General features: G+C 45.6%; 1 protein-coding gene across 3 annotated transcripts in view; it reads right to left on the bottom strand.

The window, feature by feature from the left end:
- Positions 1-24,239, bottom strand: part of HIPK2 (homeodomain interacting protein kinase 2) — a 139,930-nt gene that overhangs the window by 39,923 nt on the left and 75,768 nt on the right. For all 3 annotated transcript variants that reach the window (XM_071422379.1, XM_071422381.1, XM_071422380.1), the window contains exons 3-6: positions 6,542-6,665; positions 4,350-4,469; positions 3,589-3,675; positions 1,685-1,869 (exon numbers count right to left, since the gene is read on the bottom strand). In XM_071422379.1, the coding sequence (XP_071278480.1) occupies positions 1,685-1,869; positions 3,589-3,675; positions 4,350-4,469; positions 6,542-6,665 (516 nt within the window). The remainder of the gene's footprint in view (positions 1-1,684; positions 1,870-3,588; positions 3,676-4,349; positions 4,470-6,541; positions 6,666-24,239) is intronic.

Raw genomic sequence — 24,239 nt, 5'->3', positions numbered from 1 at the left:
TCACTAACAAAAGCTCCATCCACTTGCCATGCTGGTTACAGCTTATTGCTCCCTTTGCCAGTCACTGTTTCCAGTGTGGAGGGGCTTGTGGGGTTACACACCCAGCTGGCACACACTTGGTATTCAGAGACGTGATGCTGAATTCTTTATTTGGCTAAAATTCTCACTGCTGTTGGCCCCAATGATATTTTCAATCTTTCTGGGGCTTTGCCTGAGCAGCCACAAGTAAGCACTTCAAAAATGAAGATGTGGTTACGGACTGTTGCGTTAGTGGAAAGATTTCTGACGGCAATGCATTAGCTCACGAATCTCTCCTATCTTACACAATCAGTTGTTGCACAGTCAGAAGGACTGTTGCAAATTAAAAGACTTTTGTCTATGATGCTCACTCAGTATTTTTGCTGTCATATTTTATTCATGATTTTTTTTTTATATGAAACTTTACTTTTTCCCTGTTTAGCACAATCATGCCTCATCTTGTTTTCATTTATCACTTACTATCTATTTATAGGTAACAATGCTCAAAGATGGCTGTGCAGGCTAAGTCTGGGTCTACACAGATCGTGCACCCACTACCTTCTGGTAAGCAGATGCTCTTATCTTGTGATAAATGTAACAAAAAGGCAGCTACAGCTCCTTCAAAGGGGGAAAGCTACCTTAAACTCAAAATACTGCAGCCACCCATACAGGCAGGGGAGCTGACACGGTTACCTGTTGCTCTGCAGCTCTTCAAGCAGCGCCCTTTAATTTTGTACCTGAGCTCCTGACAGCCTTTAAAACACTCATGCAAATAGCACCCAAAGAAAGTACAGCACTGTGCCAATAATTGTTCTCCTGTCAAGGAGAAGGGACAGCCTGTGAAAGCACCTGGATCTGCTAAGTGCTGTAAAGCAGGATGTTCAAAGCTAAGTGTCCTGAATGCTTTGTAAAACTCCCACTACGTGTCTGCCTTCTCCACTTACACCTGAGAAGCCTGTCCCTGTGTGAACTGGACATGGGCAGTGGGCTGGGGACAGGTATCCTGCATTTCAGGCTGCTGTGCTCTGTGGTGCAGCCTTAGGAGAAGGGCAGTCAGGCTTGAAGATGTGACTTCTCATCTCCATCAGGCAGTGGAGCCCGTCCTCATTCTACATGTGTCAGATGAGGTCAGAACATGGTATTTAAGGTGACACAGGTGGACAACAACCAAGCTGAAATTTGAACTCCTTGTCCTGGTGCTTATGCCTGTAAAACAGCCTGCTGCAGATCAGCTCTTCCCTTAAAAAGCAAACAGCCCCAAGCTGACTCCTGGCACGATGGGAAGGTTCTGGGAGGAAGGGTCGGCTCCCCACTGCAGATAAGGTTGATTACTCCAGTAACAATCAGGACTATATTACTTTGAAATAGACTGATACTTTCAGCACTAATTGCATAATTTCTCCTGCATTTTAATGCAAAAATATGTAATTACTGAATATTTACATAATTAATGTAGCACACACTGCAGCATTTTAAATGCCAAGCACCTACAACACAATTCTTGCAACCTTGAGTTGGCAATCATCTTTTCCTTTTAAGCAGGAAAAGATTAAAACTTGGGGATTAAACATCTTAACAAAACCCCTCAGATACACTTGGTCTCCACCGCCACCAGCTCTCCTTTTCACCCCCCATTCAAAACCCGAGGGGAACAAAAGCCACGTACTGTGTGCTGTGAGGGAAGTCGAGCAAGTGTGTCATGGTGACAAAAGGGTGGCTCAGAGTTTCAATGGGGGTTATCCTCTTATCCGCGTCTATCGTCAGCATCTTCTTCAGCAGATCTATGAACTCCCGCCGGTCTGCCTTCTCCACCAACATATCACTGCCCTCCAAATCCGTTGTCATGTTCACCTGAAGGAGAAGGGACAGCAGTGAGTGCTGAAGGGGAAGAGCAGATGGTTAGGTCTCCAGCAAAATGTGTTCACTCCTCCTTGGAGCACACACCCTGAGAGCCTCCCTGTGCAAAGGAGTGGCTGCTGAAGAGCCACGCTGTTGGGAAAGATGAAACAGGAAAGCCTTATAAATATGATTGTCTGGCAAAAGATTTTGAGAATACAGAAGCTATAAGCAAGATTGAAATGAAAGCAAGCTTTGAGATACCTCAGTTACTGAGCAACTGGAAAACAATGGTGTGGCTGGACTGAAGGTAATCCCCTTTTGATGAAACAATACCCTCTGCTTGCAGACAGGTCCAAGAGTCAGAGCAGACCCTACTAGTTGGCAGAAGGGGTCCAAAGAGTAGTTTTTAGGGTTTAAAATGTAACACAGTGTGGTGATGTAGTGATTCTTATAGGCTGTATGTAAATGCTACAGCATTTGTATATTGTACTAGATTAGTTAGTGAGAAGCAGAATATTCAACACAGAAGAAGATTTATTGTATTTTAACAAAAACTTCATGCTCTTACCCCTTTTACTCTCTTATGCTTTTGTTCTCTTGTCTCTCTTACGCTCTTCCCCTCTCATCCTCTCTACCCCTCTCTTCTCTCGCGCCTGCTCTGAGCTGTGGCTGGCAGCTCCCAGCAGGGCTCTGGCACCCAGGCCTTGTGCAATAAACCCCAAGTTCCATGACCTGGCTGCAGAGATCTCTCGTCTCCGTCCATCCCAACTGTCCTACCCCCCATGCTCCTACACTACGCCAGGTTCCATGGTGGCCACTCATCTGGCTGGTGCATGTCACAGCTCCAGACAGACTCTTAAGTGTTCAGCTCGCCTGGGTCAGTGGCTAATGAAACACTTAGTCACCCTCCACTGAGGATGAACAGCTTCCATGTGGTAGCAGGCAAGCTCTGATAATCACAATATTTATCATATACCGTGCCATCAGATACTTATCTATGTGTCCTAAGAGCAAAAAAAATATATAAAACACATAAAAATTGTCAGTAGGTTTATGAGAAACATCCCGTTCATGTATCAGGTGCCAGGAAATAAAGACTTGTTATATTATTTCGTTAATTATCCGGTCTCCTCAGATTCCAGTCCTCCATTCCTGCATGCCTACATGTTTTACTTGCTACAATGTCTATACCTTGCTAGCACAAACTCCAGTTTGGTGCTAGTGCTGGACCAGTTTAGCACACTGGTGTGTCAGCACAAATTCCTGTCACAGGGGTGGTTATGCTGGGATTAGCTCTCACAACGACATGGAACTGACACAGTGAATTAGTACTTCCCATTCTTCCCCCAGCCAGCACACTCTTCTGTGGCCATGGTGAATATTTCCACTGTCACCCTTTAACAAATGGGAATATTAAAGCATAGAGAAAGCAAGTGACCTGCCAGTGGTCATACAGAAGAGCACTGGAGAGACAAGAGAAAATGCACGATTTCAACACTCAGAGATGTGCCTTAGCCACTTTCCAAGGCTGCTTTCCTACAGCACCCATACCCCTGTGTGCAGTCACTCCTACAAAGCAGCACATAACAGCGAATTTGGTAGGCATAATCCTGGTGTTTTTCAGGAGCTGGCCCCAGAACAGGATACACAGAGAACTTGCATAATTCCCTTTTGTTAGTGTTGCTGGAAAGCATGTGAGCAGTTTTGCTGGTTACTCACCAATGCTCTTACCTGTGCCATATCATCCAAACAGTTGAAAATATACTTTCTTGCTTCCTTTGACTTAATCCCCGTCTCTGCCTCATGATCATCTGGCGTCTGCTCAAAACAGGACACAGGCATTGACCAACACTGCCCTGCAACCAGCTGCATGTTATGTGCCACTTCCCATATGTGCCTCATCCTGTCCTCATCAGGGACCATCATGCCTCTCTTGCCTGACCAGACACCATTTACACCATCACGGTTATGTGACATCTTTTTATGTCACAATGTGATTTCTCTTCTGTTTCACTTCTGAGGGTCCTCCCAACTATGGTGGGTCTTACATCCACCCTGGTGTTGAGGTACAGCATCCCATCCCAGCCAGAAACCCACTGGCCTCTCTCCTTGGGGAGAGCATGCAGCCAAACCCACTGGCACAGGACACTCGGCGCTCACCTGCTTTACTGGAGATTTTGACTGTAGAATTAAGATGTTGCCTTTTTCTGCCCCTCCACAATGAGTTAGATATTAGAGCAAAGTCTGCCCACTACACACCAAATCATTGACTACTTAGAGGGTCAATTCTGGACTTAAATTTTCTACAATGCCAAGCAGGTGTATTATTTTCTCCAAATTTTGGGGATGGCAGTTTTACCTTGGGCAGTACCCACCCCTATGTTTCTCTTGGACTGCAAAAAGCAGAAACTTAGGCTCTGAGGTGACCTGAGTGTCTCCTCACTTCCAACCAACAACTCCAAGGTAAAAGAAGCAAGGGAATGTCTTCCTACCTTCAGCCTCCACAAGGGATATGGTGAGTCTGTATCCCTGTTGAAAAACCTCGTGGTCTTTGTCCCTGCACTTAACAAGTACTCTGCTGGTAAGCCCTGCGTCTGTGAAATGTAGCGAATCTGCAAGAGAAGGATGAGAGGTCACTGTTCATCCTGTGGAGATCTCTGGAGGTCTTCCTTGAAGGAATTCAGGAGGCATTTGAACCAACAGAACAGACAAAAAAAGAAGATGTAGCATGTAGAGAAACTTCACGCCAAAAAATTCAGTGCAAGGAATGAGAGGAAGAGAATTTCTGAATGGAATTCCCTCCATTTATCGCATACATCACTGGAAACTCACACTCAGATCGCACTCCCACAAGGCCTAAGGATGAAAAGAGGAAAGTTCCTAAATTTTTAAAGTTCAAAGAGAAGGACCCACACAGTGATTTCAATGGGATGTCTCAACATTTTGCACCCTCTCCTCTCCAGGAAATCATTTCAGAAATTTGATATTTGCTCTCTAACTTCTGCCATTTTTCTTCCACCTGAGCACACATCCTGCCCTAGGAGCAGTCTGAAGTTCCAAACAGAGGATTATGAAGTGACTGCCTTTGAACTAAGGTGAAATATACACTCAAACCAACTGATGGTATGGAAAGTACTTGTCTCTACTGACTACATGACGTTATTTGGGTTACATCCACAAGCATGACCTCATTGGCACCCACACAGCTAAAAGATACACTATTTGTGTTTCTAGGATCTCAAACTTTTATTTATTTATAAAGGAAAAAGAGTCTGTGATTACACAATTAAAGACCAATGTCACATATGCCTGAGGTGCCACACAAAACCTTAACTTTGGCACCTCCTGTGTCCTGCATGGCTTCATTCTGCAAAATTGCTGCAAACTCTGCAAAACTACTAAAACCAGTCACCTACTCTCGAAAACGCTAGGGAAGAATGGAAAATGTTTTTGAGAGAAGAAACAGAGAGGGATAAAAACATCAGCTACATAAAGGCACCGAAAGCAGCCGTGCTTTCAATCATTTCCAAGCACTCAGGCCCTGGGTCACGGTGCATGGCTTGCTCAGCTCTTCAGCCTCTCAGGTCCATCAGAGCTCACACACACCTCAGAGGCACCAGGATCCTGCCTGCAGCCCAGGGCCAGTGCTGCAGCCAGCAGCCAGGATCAGCCCCTACCCCTTCCCCAGCTCCCCAGGAGCCCTCGTCACACTTTACCAGAGGCAGCTTTGTGCTGGGCAGTCAAGCTGGCCAGTAAGGTACGGTGATTTCTTTTCCAGCTGTGTGTTTTATGGCTTTTGGGGTGCAACGGGGAAGAGAAAGAAATCTACTTTTCATGCTTGGTATGTGATTTTCAAACGCTTGTAAGTTTCTCAGCTACATTTGATTTCCTTCAGAGTCACTAATAGCCCTGCTCTTTGCTGCAAGTTATTTCCCCTGCCAAATTTTACCTTTAGAGCTCTGATTAAAAAAATACTGGTTTCAAAAGAAAAGTCGAGAAAACATTTCAGTATGTGAAAAATTTATTTATTTTCCTTCCTTTTTTCAAAAATTTATTTCCTGAAAGAAAAAAGACCCTTTTCAGGCTGCATTTTCAGACAGCTAAGATCAGCCTGAATACTATGGGAATGCAAAGTATTCTACAGCCCTGGCTCTAGCTGCCGCTGCATTATCGGTTTTAGGACTACAAAAAGGGCATGAAAGCCTATAGGGAGAAAAGGGACGACAGCTTATATTAACTGGAAACCTACATCAATGCCAACATTCTCCTTCTTGTCATTGCTTTTAATATGCACTCTCATAAAAGGGGTTATGAAATGCAGCTGAGTTCATGCAGTTTCTTCTAACAAATAAGGCTTTATACTGCACTTGCTGTTACAGCAGAGAACGGGTGCCTGCTCTGCTCAGTGAGGAGGGACATGTACAGAGCTCTCCAGTCAATGGCAGCATTGACTCTTGAGTGAGATTTCACTCAGGCAGCCTGGTCTTAAAAGGCAGTGTACCAAGCTGCACACTGGTTACCTGGAACAAATACCCAGGTGCATAATGACAATGTTGACTTGGGAGAGCAAGAAATACAGATCCATCATTAGCCAAAGTGAAAAAGTTGGCATTTGCTCACTCTGACAGGAGAAGAGAAAGAGATATGTGCACTTACCAGCACCCAGGGCAATATCCACACCCACCTGATCATACTCTGAAGCTCCTGGGTACAAGGGCCAGCCCAAGAACAGCTCTGCAATGACACATCCCAACGACCACATATCGATTGCTTCACAAAAGGGTAAACCGAGGATGATTTCAGGGGCTCTGCAGAGAAAGAGGTCAGAAAACATCAGCAAGGGGAGCAGAGCTGCTCAGCTGGCATTGGGCAGCTGGTGCCCATCGTGACACTCGCAGAGCTGCCGCCAACAAGTGTCACTGCTGTGACAGAGCTGAGGGACTCACTGGTCACCGGCACTGCTAACCAAACCTCAGTCGGTGAATATTTAGCCTTAGAGAAGAGTACTCTGGCCATATAGAGCCAAGAGACAGCCTTACATCTGGCAGCATTTTGTGAAGGAGGGAACTACCACTGCTTTCATCCAGCAAGTGGATGTGCAGGCACCCAATCAAGGCCCCCACTCGAGGCTCTCAGGCCCAGCTCACTGTCCTGTGGAGAATTGTGCAGATCCCCTGCGGTGAAGCATCCTCTGTTCACACAGCTCCGTGGGCTCACAAACAGCCAGACATTAAATAATCATTACAGGACTGGTATAAAAGGATTACTGACTTTTTAAACAAATGGCTGTAACAATAAAACAAAGAAATAATGTAATTAGATCTATTAGACCTAAGCCTTTTCCTCAGGAGGAAGTAGCCAAGAAGCCTTCCTTTCCCAGTCTGTCCCAGGCACCTGATTAGATTTCTTTTTCCCTTTCAGCCCAAACAGCCAAAATGCAGCAGCTCTCTGGCTATGCATTTATTGCTGGCTCCAGGAGATGCCACCAAAGCACCTCTGGTCCCTCCCCTTGCAGGGGAATCTGTCCCACTGCCTTGGGGTGGTTGGAATCCTTCTCCATCGATGCTGAAAAGGACTAGAGGATGAGGTTAGATGAGCTTCTCAACTCCAGTGGCCAAGGTGAGACAAGATGAATCCTGACCTATGTGCCCCAAACATTCTGCGTTTCAAAAACTTCTGTGTGAAAGAACCAAAAATATTTTCCAAATACTGAAAACCTTATACACAAAACACCTTCCTTACTTATCCCACCTCTGCCTAGATGTCCACATGCAGTTATATGACACAGTTCCTATTTTTACAAGGATCTCCTAAAGCTTCTCTCCTGTTCTTGCAATGCTTCTAAAGCCCCAGCTTCTGGTGTCATGGGATGTACAGCAGGATGAACAACTTACTCGCCCATACTCCTCTAACTATAAAGAAAGAAAAAAGCAGAAGACAGATAAAATAAACACACACTGATTTAAAACTTTCATCATTTTAAATATAGCCTTGGGATTTCTCAGGCCCTTATGCATATTTTGGAAATGCCTATGGTTGGCTATTGAGCAAATCAAGTGCCACCAAGCAAAGCTCGAAATAGGACCCATGGTTCCCAGTTCCCCATTTGTCATCAGGATAAGATCTGACACTAGTGAGATCATACTAAGGATTACCAATTGCAGTGGAAAATATGATGTTTTAATCACACCATTACATAGTCATGTCAAGGCAAGTCTTTAGCCAAGAAACCAAGCAAAATGGTAATTTTTTTCCAAAGAAGCAAAGACTGTAGCAAGAATCCATGCCCTGTCTTCAGTCCACAAACTCCCTCAGTTTTGGGGGGACTTGTAGTCATAAAAGTCCCAAACTACCTCTTTTTAAACCAGCAATGCAGAACATAAAAATTACAGGAAATTCTGGGATTTTAAAGTTCGAATTCTTTCTGCCATTCCCACGAAAAACAAGTCAGAAACTTAAAAAGTGGCTACCTTTACTCCTTCTAGCTTCATCTGTGCTTGTCATTGTCATACCCTATCGCTCTTTAGCCCACTGTGACAAACTTTTTATTTTAACAGCAATCTCTCCTCATGAACAAGGGGTTAATTTTCCTCTTTTCCTCCCTATTCCGTCATCCCTGTCATCCCTACACACTACCCGACACCTAGACAAAATGCAGAGAGAAAAAGACAGCTATGGTGACCTGAATCTCATTACTATGTAAATCCTGCATTCAAAGCCATCTGCCTCTCCCTGCCTGCCTTCCACATTGTGAAGGAAATGTCCCTGGTCACTAATGAGAACTCAGCCACGAATCGCCTCAACTTCAGATCCCTCCCATTAACTCAAGTGGAGGGGTGGACTACAGGGAAACTCCCAACATGATTTTGTGTGGAAAACTCCCTGTGCATAAAAGAACACTTGCACTGCTGTCATATGCAGCACACACCTCCCCTCCTCTCTCCCCACACTTAGGCTGCCAACACCTTCAGACCCCTGCAAGAAGGGATGACCTAGAATTTGAGGTTCCAAAATCTCTTCTTTTTTTTTTTCTCCTGAGTCTTTGGCTGTCAAGTGGGTTTACCTGAAAGCCCCACTTTCTGAAGTAGTAAGGAGAGAATTTATTTTTTACATGCAGAAGTTTTCCATCTTCGCTACTGGGGAGAAAAGCACAAATCCATGTCCATATTATTTAAACACAAAGAGTGCAACTAAACAGAACATCACTCATTCTATGAATTCTAACAATGGTGAGAATGCCTGTGAGAAGAGGCTACATCTAGGTGATATGGTGCCTTACATACACCACAGCCACCACTTGCTGAGGTTTTCTCCCAGCCTTCATGCAATCATTGTGATTTTTCCATGGAGAGGGAGTGGCCCTAAGACAAAAAGATCTTGTTAACTTCATTAAGTAGTCATTAAGACACCTGAAGAACAACAGGTAGTGGACACCACACAGAATTCCAGCAGATACCTCCTGTTTGCTGTGGGAAAGAGGGAGCTGCAGTCACCAGGAGCAGTGCTCTGCCTGCCTGAAATGGCCAATGCCAAACATTTTGGGGCAGGATGCTATGAGCTCTGTACTGAAATAACCTCTCCACAGACAGAATACCTCTGACTATCCACTGTGGTGGATATTGTTCTTTATACTCAGTTATGGATGCATACATCCTTCTGCACATGGTATCTAACATGCAACTCCTCTCTTTCTTAACATAAGCATGTCAGTTTTTTAAGACAAGGTGAGAGCTTGACTTCCATCACATGTTATGGCACAGAGTTCCACAGGCAACCTTCTGCTTTCCATAGCATCTTAGCTCAGCTTTTTAAAGCTTGATTTTCCTTCATCGGGTTTAAATTTGTCACCTCTCACTTTCTGTTCACATTGATTAGTTTAGAGGTGAAGATGGAAATGATTGAATCACCTGTCCTTTACCACAAGCTGGTTCTATATCTTTGCCCCGTTCTCCCATGTCTGCAGCAGCTTCTGCCTTTTCAGTGTACCATCCCATGGATGTTTCAATTCAATCCACTGCCTGACCCTGCAACTGCTCTTCCTGACATGACTGCTTGGAGACAGGCTGAACAGACCTAGAACGAGTTAAAACACAAGGATATTCCCCAGACTTATTTTACACTATTTGCAGAATGCTTTCGCGTTCCAGTCTTCCCTAAGCTTAGTATTTTGTTTGCTTTTGGAGTGACACGAGGCATTTCAGCAGATGTTTTATCTGGGAGATCCTCTGAGACACACAGTCCTTTCTCCAGAGAAGCTGCAGTTAATTTAGGACATAGAATTATGCAGAAATAGTTCATTTTTTCTCTTCTAATGTTTACTGCCTTTCCGTACTGCACTGATCTAGCATAATGTTTTCTGTAATCTAGATCAAGTCCCTTAAATGCTCCTTGCTCTTTTCTGCAGCCTAACCTAAGACAGTATGTGGTATCTGCATGCTTGAACACTTCACTACTGGTCCAGCACTTTTTACAGATAATGAATACATTAAATAACTCTGGCCATAAAATGCACATGCAGTCCACTCCTCAACTGACTCTTGCTTTCCTAAAAGCATCCAGATTTAGTTCAGCAAGAAAAATGGTGTATTTTTCTTTCCCAAAGGGAAAGAAAACAGTTTCCATGTCTGAAACAGTTCTTGTGTGGGATTTCTGCATTCTGCAGCTGCTAGCACTGTGTAACAAGGGAAAATGCCCTATGAAAATGCACATCTGAGTATTGCGATCATAAATCGGAAGGACGATTCACGTGGCAGCAGATCCTCCCAAATAGCACTGAAATCTTCAGCAGATCTCTCCATGACTGCACAGAGAAGTATTTTCTGTACCAACAATACAGGTTTTTTAATACAGACTCACCAAACCTTTTGACTGTGGTGAGGGATCTTGCCTGACAGCACACAGTGGAGCCAGCTGCCAGACACCTCAATACATGCAGGAACATCCCCAGTTCCTGCTCTCCGCCCATTTCTTGGCTGTGCATCTGCAACACTCCTGGCACAGCCAACTCTTGCCTCCAGTACAAGACACACAGAAGGAAAACAGAAAACTTTGCCCTCCTGTCCTTCCTCTCCCATGAGCTGCTGCCCTTGACATCTTCCAAAAAAAGAGACTCCCCTTCTGCACGTACAGGCACAACCTGTTCTACAGCTCACACAAATCACACCAAAGGTTTAGAAACCACTTGCCACCAGCCTGGGAAAGACTGGAGAGCCCTGCCAAGAGCCTCTATCTCTAGGACAGAAGCAGCCATCCCATCCCCATTTCCACATCCCTACCCGTTTCCAGCCAAATTACTTGCCTGGACAGCAAAGGGTGACCTGCTCCTCGGCTCAGCAGTGAGTCCAGTCAGTCCCCATCCTTTGGAGCCCAGCTTGAATGTGCCTGTGTACACCACAGAGCTCTGGTGCTGGTGCCCTGGGCAGCAGGGCTGGCAGCACCTGCAGGTCCCCAGAGGCAGCAGTGCCACCTCATCATTTGCTTGCACCTCACACACGACCCCGGTCCTGCTCTCAGGCCTGCTGCTGGTGGAGTATTTACTTTAGCAACCCTGCTTTGTGGCAGGGTAATTTCATTGTCTGGTGTTTCTGTCAGGAAAATTAATTACCAGTCTAGCTTGCTGGCTTTTTCACCCACACATCACGGGACATTAAAAACAGATGCCAAAAAAATTCATTTCCACAGACTCAGATTCAGAGAGTTGGGCTCTTTCTGAATTTTAAAACTTCCCTGCAAACTGCCCTCCTCAGGGATAATTTACCACCTCTGGTTGGATCTCATGGCCAAGTGTGACAGTCTCAGCTGAGTCCTTCATGGACAAGTATACACCTCAGACAAAAATACAACTCAAAGCTTGATACTTGCTGGCACCTTGAGCAGAGAGTGCTCCTGCTCCCAGAAGAAGGCTGGGGCCAGCTGAAGGCAGTGCAGACAGAGCTCCAGTGAAGATGTCTCTGAGCTGAACACACAGCTCCTGTCTCACTCACTAAAGCCTGAACTCTGAGAAGCAGCAGCTTTCACATCTCCACTCAGGAAGCCCTGGGCAGAGGCAGAGAGGCAGAAGCTGAGCTGCTCTGCCCAAGCAGGGATGCACTGACCAGCTGCACACCCAGGGCTTCACCCCACTCAGAACTCAGGCACTCCCATGCACCAAGATACCTCTTGTGAGGACAGGGAACTGCATCCTTTGTGTGTCTTACAAAGGGGTTTTTATTCAAGTGATGGAGTTCTATCCTCCTCTCAGATGAACTCTTCTTTGGCATCTTTATGGACTCTTTCTCATACCTGCTCACTTCACTCTTTTGTATTTTGTGGAGGTGTCCACCTTTTATTGCCATGTACTGTAGAATGCAGAATACCTTTAACTCCTAGGAAATTGAGGTGGAATGCACAGAGAACCTTTTTTTTGTTCCTCTGTACTTCTCAGACTCCAAATCATTTCTTAAGTGAAGGGATGTAAAAGGAGACAGGCTCATATTCTGGAAGTAAAATGTTGCAGTTGTTATCTCCCTCACCTCTCCACTCACACAGACACCTGGAAGGGATGCAGACATCAAATATGGATGACCCCCAGACTAAGGCCATCCTCTGCTCCAGGGCTGGGCATCTGCAGACTTTTGTGTCTGTGATAAAGGCAGCCACCAGGGCCAGGGCATGACACACCTACAAGCCCCAACAGCTCCTGCTTGCTCACTGCCCATCCCATGGGCAGGAGAGCAGCTCTATGCCCCACTCGTGTCACCCAGCAGGGAAATGCTGGGCTCACCCTCATTGCTGGATTTCTGCATTTCTCCTGCATCCCTGAGCAAGGGACAGCCCTGGTAGACAAGACTCATCCCAGAATATGCAGGTACACTATGCCTTTCAGATTCCAGCATAAAGTTCCAACCACAGAGAGGCCAGTCAGCACAGGGTTACTCCTGAGGGAGGGAAAGGACCACAGAGGAATGCCACAGTATACTGTTTACCCACGAAGATCTATTGGTTTGAGTGATGTAGTGCCACTACAGGGCTCCTAGAAGGCTCTGTATTTCACAGGTCAAACACAAGTACACTGGTTCCTGGGTGTAAGGACTGTGGGTGTAACCAGAGCCATTTCCAGGGCTGCCAGGCCACCTGTACAACCACCACTACAAGGGAGCTCCAACAGTGCACTGCTCACATTGCTCTTGCCCATGCCTCAAGATTAGTCTGCAGCACTACAAAAAATATCTGAATCAGCTCAAAAGACTGGAAGCTGGATCCATTCAGCCCTCAGTGATGGTTTATGTTACAGGACATAAATATAAACTGGAGTCTGGTAACCAGTGAGGTACCACAGGGGTTTATCCCAGACTGGTCTCATTTAACATCTTCATCCCTGACCTGAGGAGGAGGCAGAGTGCATTCCCACCCAGTTTGTGGGTGATGCCACACTGGAGATACCTTGCCATGCATGTGAGGGCAGGGCTGCCACCCAGAGGGACCTGGACAGGCGGGAGGCATGGTCTGATAGGGACCTTCTGAAATACAGCCAGGAGAAATGCCAGGTCTGGCCCCTGGGACAGTGGGGAACTGCTCAGCTGGAGTGGCCATGAGCACCTTGACTCAAGGGGCAGTGGACTAGAAAGGAAGACCCTGGCAGCAGCAGGACCACCAGCATCCCTGAAAGAGGGCCAGCCGACCAAGCAGTGTGGTAACCCAGCTCCAGCCACATCTGGACGCCACGCTTGGCACGGGGATCCCAGTAGGAGGGTGAACTGGAGCAACCTCATGGTGTCCATGACAGCAGCCTGCTCCTCCTCCTCTGCCACATGGAGAAAATGGTGCCAGGCTCTTCCCTCAGGTGGGTAGGAGAAGGCAGAGATGACAGACAAACTGAGGATCCCTCTGTTTGGGATGGAATGGGGAATCACCCCCACTGTGCAGATCAATGAACCACCAGCACAGGCTGCCCTGAGGGACCCTGCAGTTGCTAACCTTGGAGGCTTTTGAGACCCAGCAAGATGAAGTCCTGATCTTGATCTCATGGCAGACTCTACCTTGCCCATCAGGTTGGACTAAATGATCTCCCAGGGCCTCCTGTACCCTGAACATCTCTAACCCTATAAGGTCCAGCAACCTAACATTTCTCACTAGGAAGGTCACCAAGATCCTCCAACACACAGGGGAAATCCTACACAGCTGGGACTGTTTCCTGTGGTACAGGTGTATTTTAATCAAGTGTAGATGCACAAAGTCATCTCTTTTAAAAACAGAGAGCAAGTTACACAATGATTTCTTCCAAGCCTTGTGATCCTCTCATTGCTAGCTAAAGGTATTTAATAGCAAATAACTCATAGAAGCAGATTAGACTACCCACCCCTGGCCACTGCTCATGTTCCACAGGGGTGCTGACTGGGAGAGGGTGAAAATACTCCAGAGGATGGTGTCAGAGGCAGATAGGGCCAGCCTGAACCTCAGGGAGGTCACCCACTCCCTCCCTGCAATGCCTGTGTCACTCCTGGCAAGCATTCAGCTAGCCTGTCCCAGAGACCTCCCATGGTGGAGCATCCATAAACTCTGCAGTGCCCCAAGGGAGCTCACCCCTTGTAATTCTAAGGAATAATACAGCTGTGCATAGCTGACTTTATGTCATGCTTAATTACAACTTGTTGTCAATCTGGCATCTATGTAATACATATGGAAAAACATAATTTAATACATCTCACTTGACTTTGCTTACAGCTGGCTTTCTGCCAGGCTGCACCTCCTCCCTCTCCTCACTCTGCCTCGGCCTCAGCACACACTCAGTACCTATAACCTTCTCTCTTTTTCTCTCTTGCTCACTATGTCCGTCTCCTTTTCCTGCTCCATCTTTTCCTCTCTTCCCACACTTACTGTGGACATCCCACACAGGAGCCCCCCACCCTTGTGAAGGGGGTGCACACCCTGCACCTGGGTGCACAACCCTATGCTGCTGTGGGTTTGCATCCAGTTTGAAAAACGGGGAGTCACAAAGAGACCTATAAGGGACCCCAATAGGATCCCCCTGCTCGCTGCCACCACCCACACGAGGCTCTTGGAAAAAGCAATTTCCATAGGTTAATCCTGGAAGACCTTCAAGTAAACCACACTTACATATCAAGCACTTGCCATCCCTATGCACCTTTCTTGGGATTAAGAAAGCTGGATTCAGCCACGAACAAAGCCTGGGTTTCAACGGGGAGGGAGGGGTCCCTGCTGGGAGGCTCTGCACCTCTCTGCTCTCCTATCTACATTGTCCATACACACTTCATTTAGGTTTGGGCCTTAAAGAAAACCTCCTGGCTCCCCTCAGCAAGAGCATGGGAGCAAACAAATGACTGAAGCTCAGAGCTGGAGAAAGCAGTGCAGCTGTTTGTGGAAACAAGACAAAAGATTTAGAAACACTTGCTTTTATTCCCCCCCTCTCCCATGTCAGGCTGTTTACAGAAACCAAGGGATGAAATTTTGCAGACAAAACCACTGAGAGCAGCCTGTCAGTCTCGAAGGGAAGGAGAAAGGGAGGGAGACAGAAAGGGAGGGGAGCGTAGGCTTCTTTCAGGATTATGGATCATTGCTAAATTGCTCTATCAATTATTAAACCCATCACTCAAAGTGCAGTAACCAAAATATAGCAGATAAAGCCTTTCTCATCCACTCTCTACCAGCTGCTCTCCTCCTCCTAAAGCCAGAGGGGAATGAAAATTCCCATAGTTTATATTTTATAAAGATCATTTTCCCCGAGCCTTGAAAATAAAATATTTTCTGGACAAGGCACAGTGGAACCGAGCCCATGGCAGGAAGACATTAAAGGAGGAATTGCCCTTTTGACTAACAGACCTAAGGAATAAAACAAAATCTCTGCAATCAATATGATTTCTTAACACTGACAGGTTAAAACATTTGTCTGTGAATAAATGAAGAAGCAGGCCTCAGTCATCAATACCTGTTAGTTGCTGTTTGCTCTTTGCCACTGCTGCTGAACAGACCTGAGACCAGCAGCAGGGTGGGCATGGTCCCAGGAAAGGACAGAACAAAGGGGCACGAGGCACCTGGTCTGGCCAGTGGCTCTGAGGAGAAGAAAACTGCAACCATGCATCCAGGGTGAGGCTGGAAGCCCTGGGTGAGCAGTGCTGAGAAGGAACCACACGGGGGGATAACCAGGACTTGACATCCCACTGGAAAGGCTTCCATGTGGCTGCCAGGGTCTGGATGGACCTAGTGATTCTGTGAGTTTCTAGCAGCACCACGTGCACTTGCTGGAAGCATTTACCAGGTGCATCATCTGAAGCAAATACATGCCTGAATCCTGGCAAGGGCCTGGCTGCAGCTCAGGTTAAACCTGCACTCGTGTTTTGCTGAACCTGGATTCCCTAGCACGTCCTTGCTGTGATTGAGCTGAAAATCACAAAAGGCAAAAAAATGCTAATAAACCAAATAATAGAAAAGAGAGCCAGGCCCTGGGTATGACCAAGAGCCTGATAAGCTTATCCCAGCCAAGCCTCTTTGTATATCCCTTGAGGAAGCCCCACTGGACTGACCACAGCCATATTCACCTCTTTGCACTCAGAAATGCAGGACTCCATAACCTTGAGAGGAGGTGCCCAACACGGAGCACCAGGACCATCCCCCTGGGGGTCGAGGGCTCCACGCTGAGCCAGAAGCACAGAAACACACACAGGGGGTGATGCAACAAGAGCCACATTCAGCACAGCCTGACCTCTGGTTGTTCTCCCAAACAAAGGGCCATGCAGGGGGGGAGGGCTGGGGCTTTCCCAGGTTATGGAAGAAATCAGAGAATAGAAAAATCATAATTTGAAAACAAAAGCCCTATCCATGCCAGGCAGTGAATGGATGAGCCTCAACGTATTGGGTGCAGAAATCCCCTGAAGGAGGCATCTGATCAAGAGGGGAAGAATGCCAATTACGTGCTCCCATTCATGCCACTGCAATGAAAGCATAATTCTGACTCTGCTTTCTGACCCGCAGTATGCAATTTATGCAAATCCAAGCTGTTCTCGCTTCCCTCAGAGCCAAGTGTCCACCAATGCCAGAGCTGGCTCTAACTTTTTGTTTTCCTTTTCAAATCTATTGTTTTCACTGCTAAATATTTAAGACTTTTTGTTGTTGCTGTTGCATTTCTTTGGAAATGAAATAATAATTGAAAAAATCCCACAGCACACAGAAACAAACAACAGTTGACTTCTCCTCTCTCCAGCCATTCTGCCACGCTCAGTTCCATCCCAAGCCCTTATCGTCCCAGCCCAGAGCCTTGCCATGTACTGGCCAAGTGAAGCTTCTCATGTCTGATCTGCAACGCTCCTGACACTTTTGTTCACAGCAAATACTGAAAGTTGCACCAAGCTGCATGGTGCTTTTATAGGATTAGCCTGAATACTGAGCCAACTGTCAATATAAGGCTCCAAAAGATTTCTATCCCTGGCAAACACGGATACGAACCAGACTCAGGCCATGATCCTAAGATTGGCTTCACAGAACAAGTAGCAGGTCTGAGGCTAAAAATATCAAATTACTGCAGCCTTCTTTTATTTTTTTTTCTTTTTTTAATCATGTCTACTGGCTGCCTTTTTTTATAATTAGAAGAAGACAAAGACAAAAATAAAGTACTTATCCTGCCTGCTCCTTGGAGAAAGGAGCATTGCCCTTTACTTATCTCTGAAGAGGCATGCAGATTTAATAATATTATTATTATTATTAGCTGCAACTATTTGTATTTCAGCAGAGCCAGGAGCCTCACAATGCTAGATGCTAAAACGTGCTAAGGCACTGTGTCTGCTCCAGAGAATTGATGATCTAAGACAATGTGTGGTGACAGGGGAACAGATTGGTGGAGCAGTTCGCCCAAGATCATACAGTGAGAGCACAGCAAAGCCAAGAAAAGAAGCAAGGTCCTTGTGAACAGCGTGCTGTATCTGTCAGACCACGACTCCTACTTATTATAGCAGGGAACAACAACAACAACAACAAGAATAGTAATAATAATAATACATGGATTTGAAGGTTCTTTTGAAACAGATGGGTATTACTGATGTAAGGCAAATTTCAGGTCAAAATGACCTGTAGGTATCACCCTGCAAGACAGCAGCCATGCTGGGAACAGCGCATGAAATCCACACGAAATCCACATGAAATACCACCCAGCACATGAAAGCCACATGAAATACCACCCAGCAAGACAGCAGCCATGCTGGGAACGGCACATGATACCCAAGGTCCACTTTTAAGCCCAGGACCCTGCCTATGCTCTGAGGACCTGCTTGGTCCAGGCAGGAGTTTAAGGAAAAGCCTGGGAATGCCTGCTCATCTACACATGGAGATCTGCATGGCAGGGAACAGCAGGGACACCTCGGAGCTGCCCCAGTTGGTTACTCCTGCTGCAGAGGGTTGAAAATTCCCACTTTCAACTCAAGCCCTACTTGAGTCAGCACAGTTGGTGGAACGGGTGACAACAGCCCCCTGTACAGGCAGCAGGGCGCAGCACAGATTGCAAAAACGCAAATCCACTCGGAATTTAATTTATTTCTATTGCATTTATATTAGGGCTAACATCTGGAAGTGTTAAGCAGAGCCCTACGCTATTAGATGATGTAAAAAAAATGGAAGAAAACAGTTCTTGCACTAAAAAACTTGCAGCCTAATTTGGGATCCCTCATCATCCTGGAAATACAAGCTCTGGGACTTGCTGCTCAGCATCTGCTAAGACAGGAGCTGCAATCAAGGCTGAACAAAACACAATCTGACACACTGGGGTGACCACTATGAGTCTAGATCCTGCAGCTACCATATTTTAGAACCAAAGACTGTAATTGCTCCCTTGTCCAGAGATGGAAGAGGGCCCTTGTAGCTGTAGCAGAAGAACAACTCTGACTTTATTAATGTCACACATCTCAGTGGAGCCAGACAGAAAGCCAGGATACAATCAACAATGCAAGTGTGGTGTGCAAATAGTCCCGAAGGAACCATGAATGCTTGTGGGAAGAAAGGCACCTCTTCAGAGGAAAGACTTTTAAGACAAAGTCTTCTGCAAAGTTAAGTTCATTCTTTATTTAAAACCATCACATAGAAAATTCAATTGTTCTCTAACGCATCTCTGTACCAAATCAGGAACCTAAATTCAATCATTAAAGTGTGAAGCTGATGAATTTAAATCCATAGTAAGTGCAAATTTCAACACAATTTTAAGTAAGGAGTCGCTCCCAACACCTTCATAACATGTCAACACATAGTCATATATTTGTTTCTAGGACTCTTCAAATTTTTTTTTTCTCCTTTTACTGTTTCATTTTTTTCTTGCCAAAACAAATTCTTAAAGCTATCCTGATGCTCTGAAAAAACATAAACATTTTCCGCATGTTAAAATCTAAGGTGGCTATGAGAAAAATTTTGGAAAGACAAATCTTGCAGGGAAAAAAACCCATCATACAAAAGAAACTTTTCACTATACACAGGGGGAATCTGAACTGATTCCCATCTGATTAACTTCTAATTTGTCCTTGGATCTCACTGCAGTACGGATGTCATTTTTTAATTTCACTGTTTTGTAAGCCGGTACTGTCCTTGTAAAGGGCGAAGAAATCCCCATATATCAGGAATGCTTTTGGCTGACAGGAAGTTCAGTAATTATTCCAGAGAAATAAATACAACAATCCAGAGTATTTCCCAGGACATCAAGGCAAAGATCCACCCTTTCTTGAAAGAAGGGGCTGTCCTATGTATACATTCCTATCTTCAATTATTGTGACTGCCTGTAACATTTAGCTCGCTGTAAGTCAACTGCAGGGTTCAAGAACATTTCCTGGCATTCTTCACATTTTTTACATGTTGCAATTTTATCTGGTGTGTATCATATGCTTCCCCCCCAAAATGCCTGAACCAAACCCTCTTCCTCCTGACAGAGCAGTTCAGGCTTCGTAAACTTGACTGCAGCTCTCAGAAACCTCACCACATGAGAGCTGTGTTAAAAAATTACTGAAAACAGAGCAGGTTTGGCTTTGATAGGTAAGAGCTCAAGCAGCAGGGCATGCAAATGGACCAAACCTCCCTTTAAAGACACTTTCAGCCAGTTTTAAGCCTGTGAATTTATTGTCCCAATGTCTTGGAGCTTCCCTGTCCCTCCATCATAAAACCTTAGCGTACATTTTGTTACCTTTACTGCATCCTTCCCCAGCTCTATCCCTGCAGCTTCCCTGACACCCATTTTAGCTGTGGAAAGCTGTCATTTTGGTTTATCTGGGGCTGTGACAGAGCTGGTGCCTGCAGCACATCGGGCAGGAGCCTCCAGCTGGACGGGGGCAGGACAGAAGGGCCCTGCCTGAGGGGCAGCTCACTGCCCACCTGTGATTTACTGCCAGCACACAGCAATATTCAGGGTGCAATAATAAGGTGGTACACATAAGTGCTTTACCAAGAAACAAGACGGGGAAGGGAATAAATGTATTTCCCCTGTTGTTCTAAGGGGAGGTTCACCAAAAGGTTAGCGAGGAAACAATGTAGGCCCATTGATCACCGGGACAGCTACCCTAGAAAGGTTACCCCGTGTTCCTGCCTCATTTTTCACATCTATAATTACCCTGCCGCTTCTCCCCGCATCCCACCCATCGGCAGGCAGCAAATGCCAACCACTGCTGCTTTATTAATTATGTATTTTGCTCATGCCCATTGTCGCCGCCCCACAAGATGCTACAGCAGCGACAGGATTAAGTGGTACAACTTCTGCAATCTCCGCAGGGTGGTGTGGCCAGGGAAGGGGAGCTGCAGGGCTTTCCTGCTTTTCCTTCACCAGAGAGGGGAAACAACCAGCTCCATATCCAGTTGAGGTGGGATGGAGGTGGGAGGGATGCAGCTCTTTACATCTGCCCAGCAGAGAGAGGGAGAAGCAATGGAGGGGCATATGAGGGAAGACTGCTTCCATTCATGAAGGGCTCAGATTTCTCTTGGATCTTCATCCAACTGAAACAAAATGCCAATATTGCTGAACATACTTAGCACCTCCTAAAGCGCAATCCTACTCTGAACGGTGCCTGTCTAAAAACAGCAATGCCAGGCTCCTTGTTTACTGTGTCTTCCTGATGCCCAATCTGAATGTCTCAGTTTAAAAGGAAAAAGAGGAACAAAAAGGAATTTTTTTATCTACCAGTCCAGCAAACCCAGCCACGGCTTCAAGAGCCACTCTGGACTAATTTCTTGCGTATTTATGCAAACAAACACAAGCAGCCAAATTTAGAGTTATGCAGAGATGGGCAAGGGAAGTGCAAGACAATGATTTGAAGACAACAAATTTGCATGGAACCCAATATGTTTCTACTCAAAGTACAGCATCACATTCCTGATTCAGGGGAGCCTGAGGGGTTTTTTGTTTTTTTTTTTTTTTTTTGCTTTGAGGAACCCTAAAATAGCCTCCTTTGAGAACATGCATTCTGTAATCACCACTTCATCCTTCTGCAATATTTCTGGATCCAGGCTTTTCAGTTGTAGAATAATAGTAAATATGTATAAAATAGGGAAAACTTCTGCTTGACTGAGAGGTAATTTCTGTTCTTGCTTTTTTCCTGTCTCACCAGAAACTAAAAATTAATTTATATTCTAACAGTTTTAAAATCATTATTTTCTAATTGTAATCATTTCTGCAAGAGAACTCAGGGTTGATGCAAAGGGGAATAGAAAAGAAATTGCTGACAAAAGCAAAAAGATTGCATGACAAAAGCCAGCACAATGACACAGAGCTGCATGTGTGTCCTGTTTTGGACCACAGAGAAGTTCACACCTGTTGAAAGGTAATGAAAAAAAAGAAACACCCTGGAAAACCAGTAGCAGTAGACTCAAGAGGAAATTAACTACAGAATTCCTCTTGAGAAAAAACCTAGATCGAAAGCTTCTGCAGCATCTTTGACACTGTTGAGCTTGGAGATGCTCACCTTAGGATCCTGACAGCAAAGTACTTGGCACAAGTAGGATCCAGAAAAACCAAGGAGGTGTAGCCACACCGCCAAGAAAAACCAAAAGCATGGCATCTGCTGACCTGTAGCCCTTTGAGCTAACTCTCTGCGTGAAATGTGCTCCACAACACATCCCTGAGACTGGAGGTAATCCAGGCACCTCTGCCAGACTTGGCTGATGGCTGAAAGCAAGGGAAAACCCACCAGAAGCCCTGGCTTTTTGCACTGGTGTCCATCCCACACACAGACAAGGCATGTGTTGCTCCTGACCAGAAGTCAGAATTACCATCAGCAGAAAAGATGGATCACAGAGCTCATTTAAATGCAAGAGAGTGAATGAAAGCCATTTACACCCTCCATCCATTCCCCCTGTGCTGACTTCTCCAGTCAGGCTGGAAGAAACCAGGCAGATCCTGGATTGTAGTGATCTTCCTTCTTCCCCTAGAGAGGGACAATGTCAGTGAATCATCAGCCCCTGAATCCATAAGGCAACACTGACTTTGTCACATGAGTGTCAGGACTGACACTGTGCCCACCCCTATGGTTTGTTGGACTAAGAGGGAAGAGAACCCTCAACAGTGACCAGGAGATTCCCTAAAGCTTCTGGTTTTGACACTGCCTGTGAGATCCTCAGGGACATCGAGAGAAGAACAGGAAATGCCTTTATTGCAAGAAAATTTATGAGAAAATGTTACTATCTCACGTATGCTTATTTTAAAAAAATCTAAAATTTAATGATGGGAATTTTCTTGCCTTCCTGATTAAGCCCACTTACAGTTCTTTCAGGTTGATTGTTTATCCATAAGCTGGGGCATATGTACTTGAGGACACTTCTGGGTTGTTTCTTTGAATTCCATTGTTTACTTATTTGTTACAGAAAGAAAGAACAATCAACAACATGGTACAGAGCCACATGTTTCAGAGTGGAGCAACAGCCACAGACCCTTCAGAATTGAGATGGGTCCTCTGAGGATCTGTCTCACTCACTTTTAGAAAAATCCCTGCTTTCCCACTTTTCCTTGAAGCAGCACACTAGACGAGGAAAGGATTAATTAACTGATGTTTCTAAACCTCTTTGAAGATGAAAAGCGTTATTTTTATTTTCAAGTCTCACCAAGTGAAAAAAAATCTAAAAAGAAAAGGCCAGAGAAAGACTTCTGCTGTTTCCTACAGAGAGAGGTCTCAGGACTGAGCTCCTGTACAGAGACACTCCTCCAACACCATTTATGAACCTCAAGCCAACACCACAGCCCTTCCTCTGGGCCATCCATTAACAGGGGCTCTGCCCAGCTGCCTGTTTTCATGGAACACGTAGAACTCAATACCACTGAGACCTCTCCCCCTGCATCAAATTTGCTGAACTTGTTCACCAGATTCAAAACTTCAGGGGAACAAAGCAGCTGTGTGATCACACACATACACCTCATTTTTGTAAAAAAGCAGACTAAAAGCAAATGAGGAAGGCTCTTGAATACAGTTGCAGGATGTCCAGTATGGACAGAACACAGATAGGCTATTTCTTCCTGAAGTGTAAATTACAGTAGTGATTTATCTTTCCTAAACACCTTGTACCTCCTGTTGGAATTTCTCTATGTCTCTATTTTTTTTCTCCTCTGTGGCATCACGAGGATGCACTCAAGCAGCAGAGGCTTGCTGTGGAGAGGACTAGGATCCCCTGGCAGGTGGAGAGCAACAAGAAGCTTACAGGTAGGGTGCCCTGCCCTAGGAAGACAAAAATAGCAAGAAGACAGACAGGATTGCAATGTATTAGTCAAGATGTGCTTAACACCCAAGACAAGGATGACAATGAGCTGTTACAGGTCAGGCCTGAAATGAGCTGGAAACCAAGAAGGGAAAGACTCCCATGTGTAGCCCATTTACAGCTCCTTCAACTCCCTGATCTCATCAAAATCTCACCACCACCAAATATAAACAGGATGCTTGCTCTGAGTTATCCTGTTAGGTAACACTGAATATTCATCTCACTGATGCCTAAGGTCCTGCACCAGATGTATTTCTTCCCCCTGACCAGGCAGAGCTGGCAGGACCTGTCCTGAGCCTGCTTTCACCAGAATTCCTCTCCCTCCTTTCAGCTCAGCAAGGCAGGCACAATGTGCGAGAGCTGAGAGGTCCTGCAGAAAAACAGCCATCTGGTGAAGGGGCAGGAAGAACCAGTTAAAAACAGAGTAGCTCCACCATATGGAGAAAATAATTCAGTTGGGCAGTGTAGGAAGAAGCAAACCCTATTATAATAATTGTGTTGCCAAGTGATGTTGCAGACTTGTTTTTCCCCTCACGGCTTCTGCACTGATTAAGAACAGAGCTTCCCCCATAATATGGCACAATCCCCATAGCAAGAGCAAACTGTTCCACCAAGCCACTTGTGGGAATATCAGGTTAATACCAAAATGTTCACAGCATGAACTGACCATGGAGACAGGAGCATTG

This window comes from Agelaius tricolor, unplaced genomic scaffold (assembly GCF_023055355.1).
Source record: "Agelaius tricolor isolate 1412-34295 unplaced genomic scaffold, bAgeTri1.0.p SCAF_3, whole genome shotgun sequence".
Taxonomy (NCBI): domain Eukaryota; kingdom Metazoa; phylum Chordata; class Aves; order Passeriformes; family Icteridae; genus Agelaius; species Agelaius tricolor.
The sequence above is the reverse complement of the archived record's forward strand: the minus strand, read 5'-3'. Positions and strand labels throughout refer to the sequence as shown.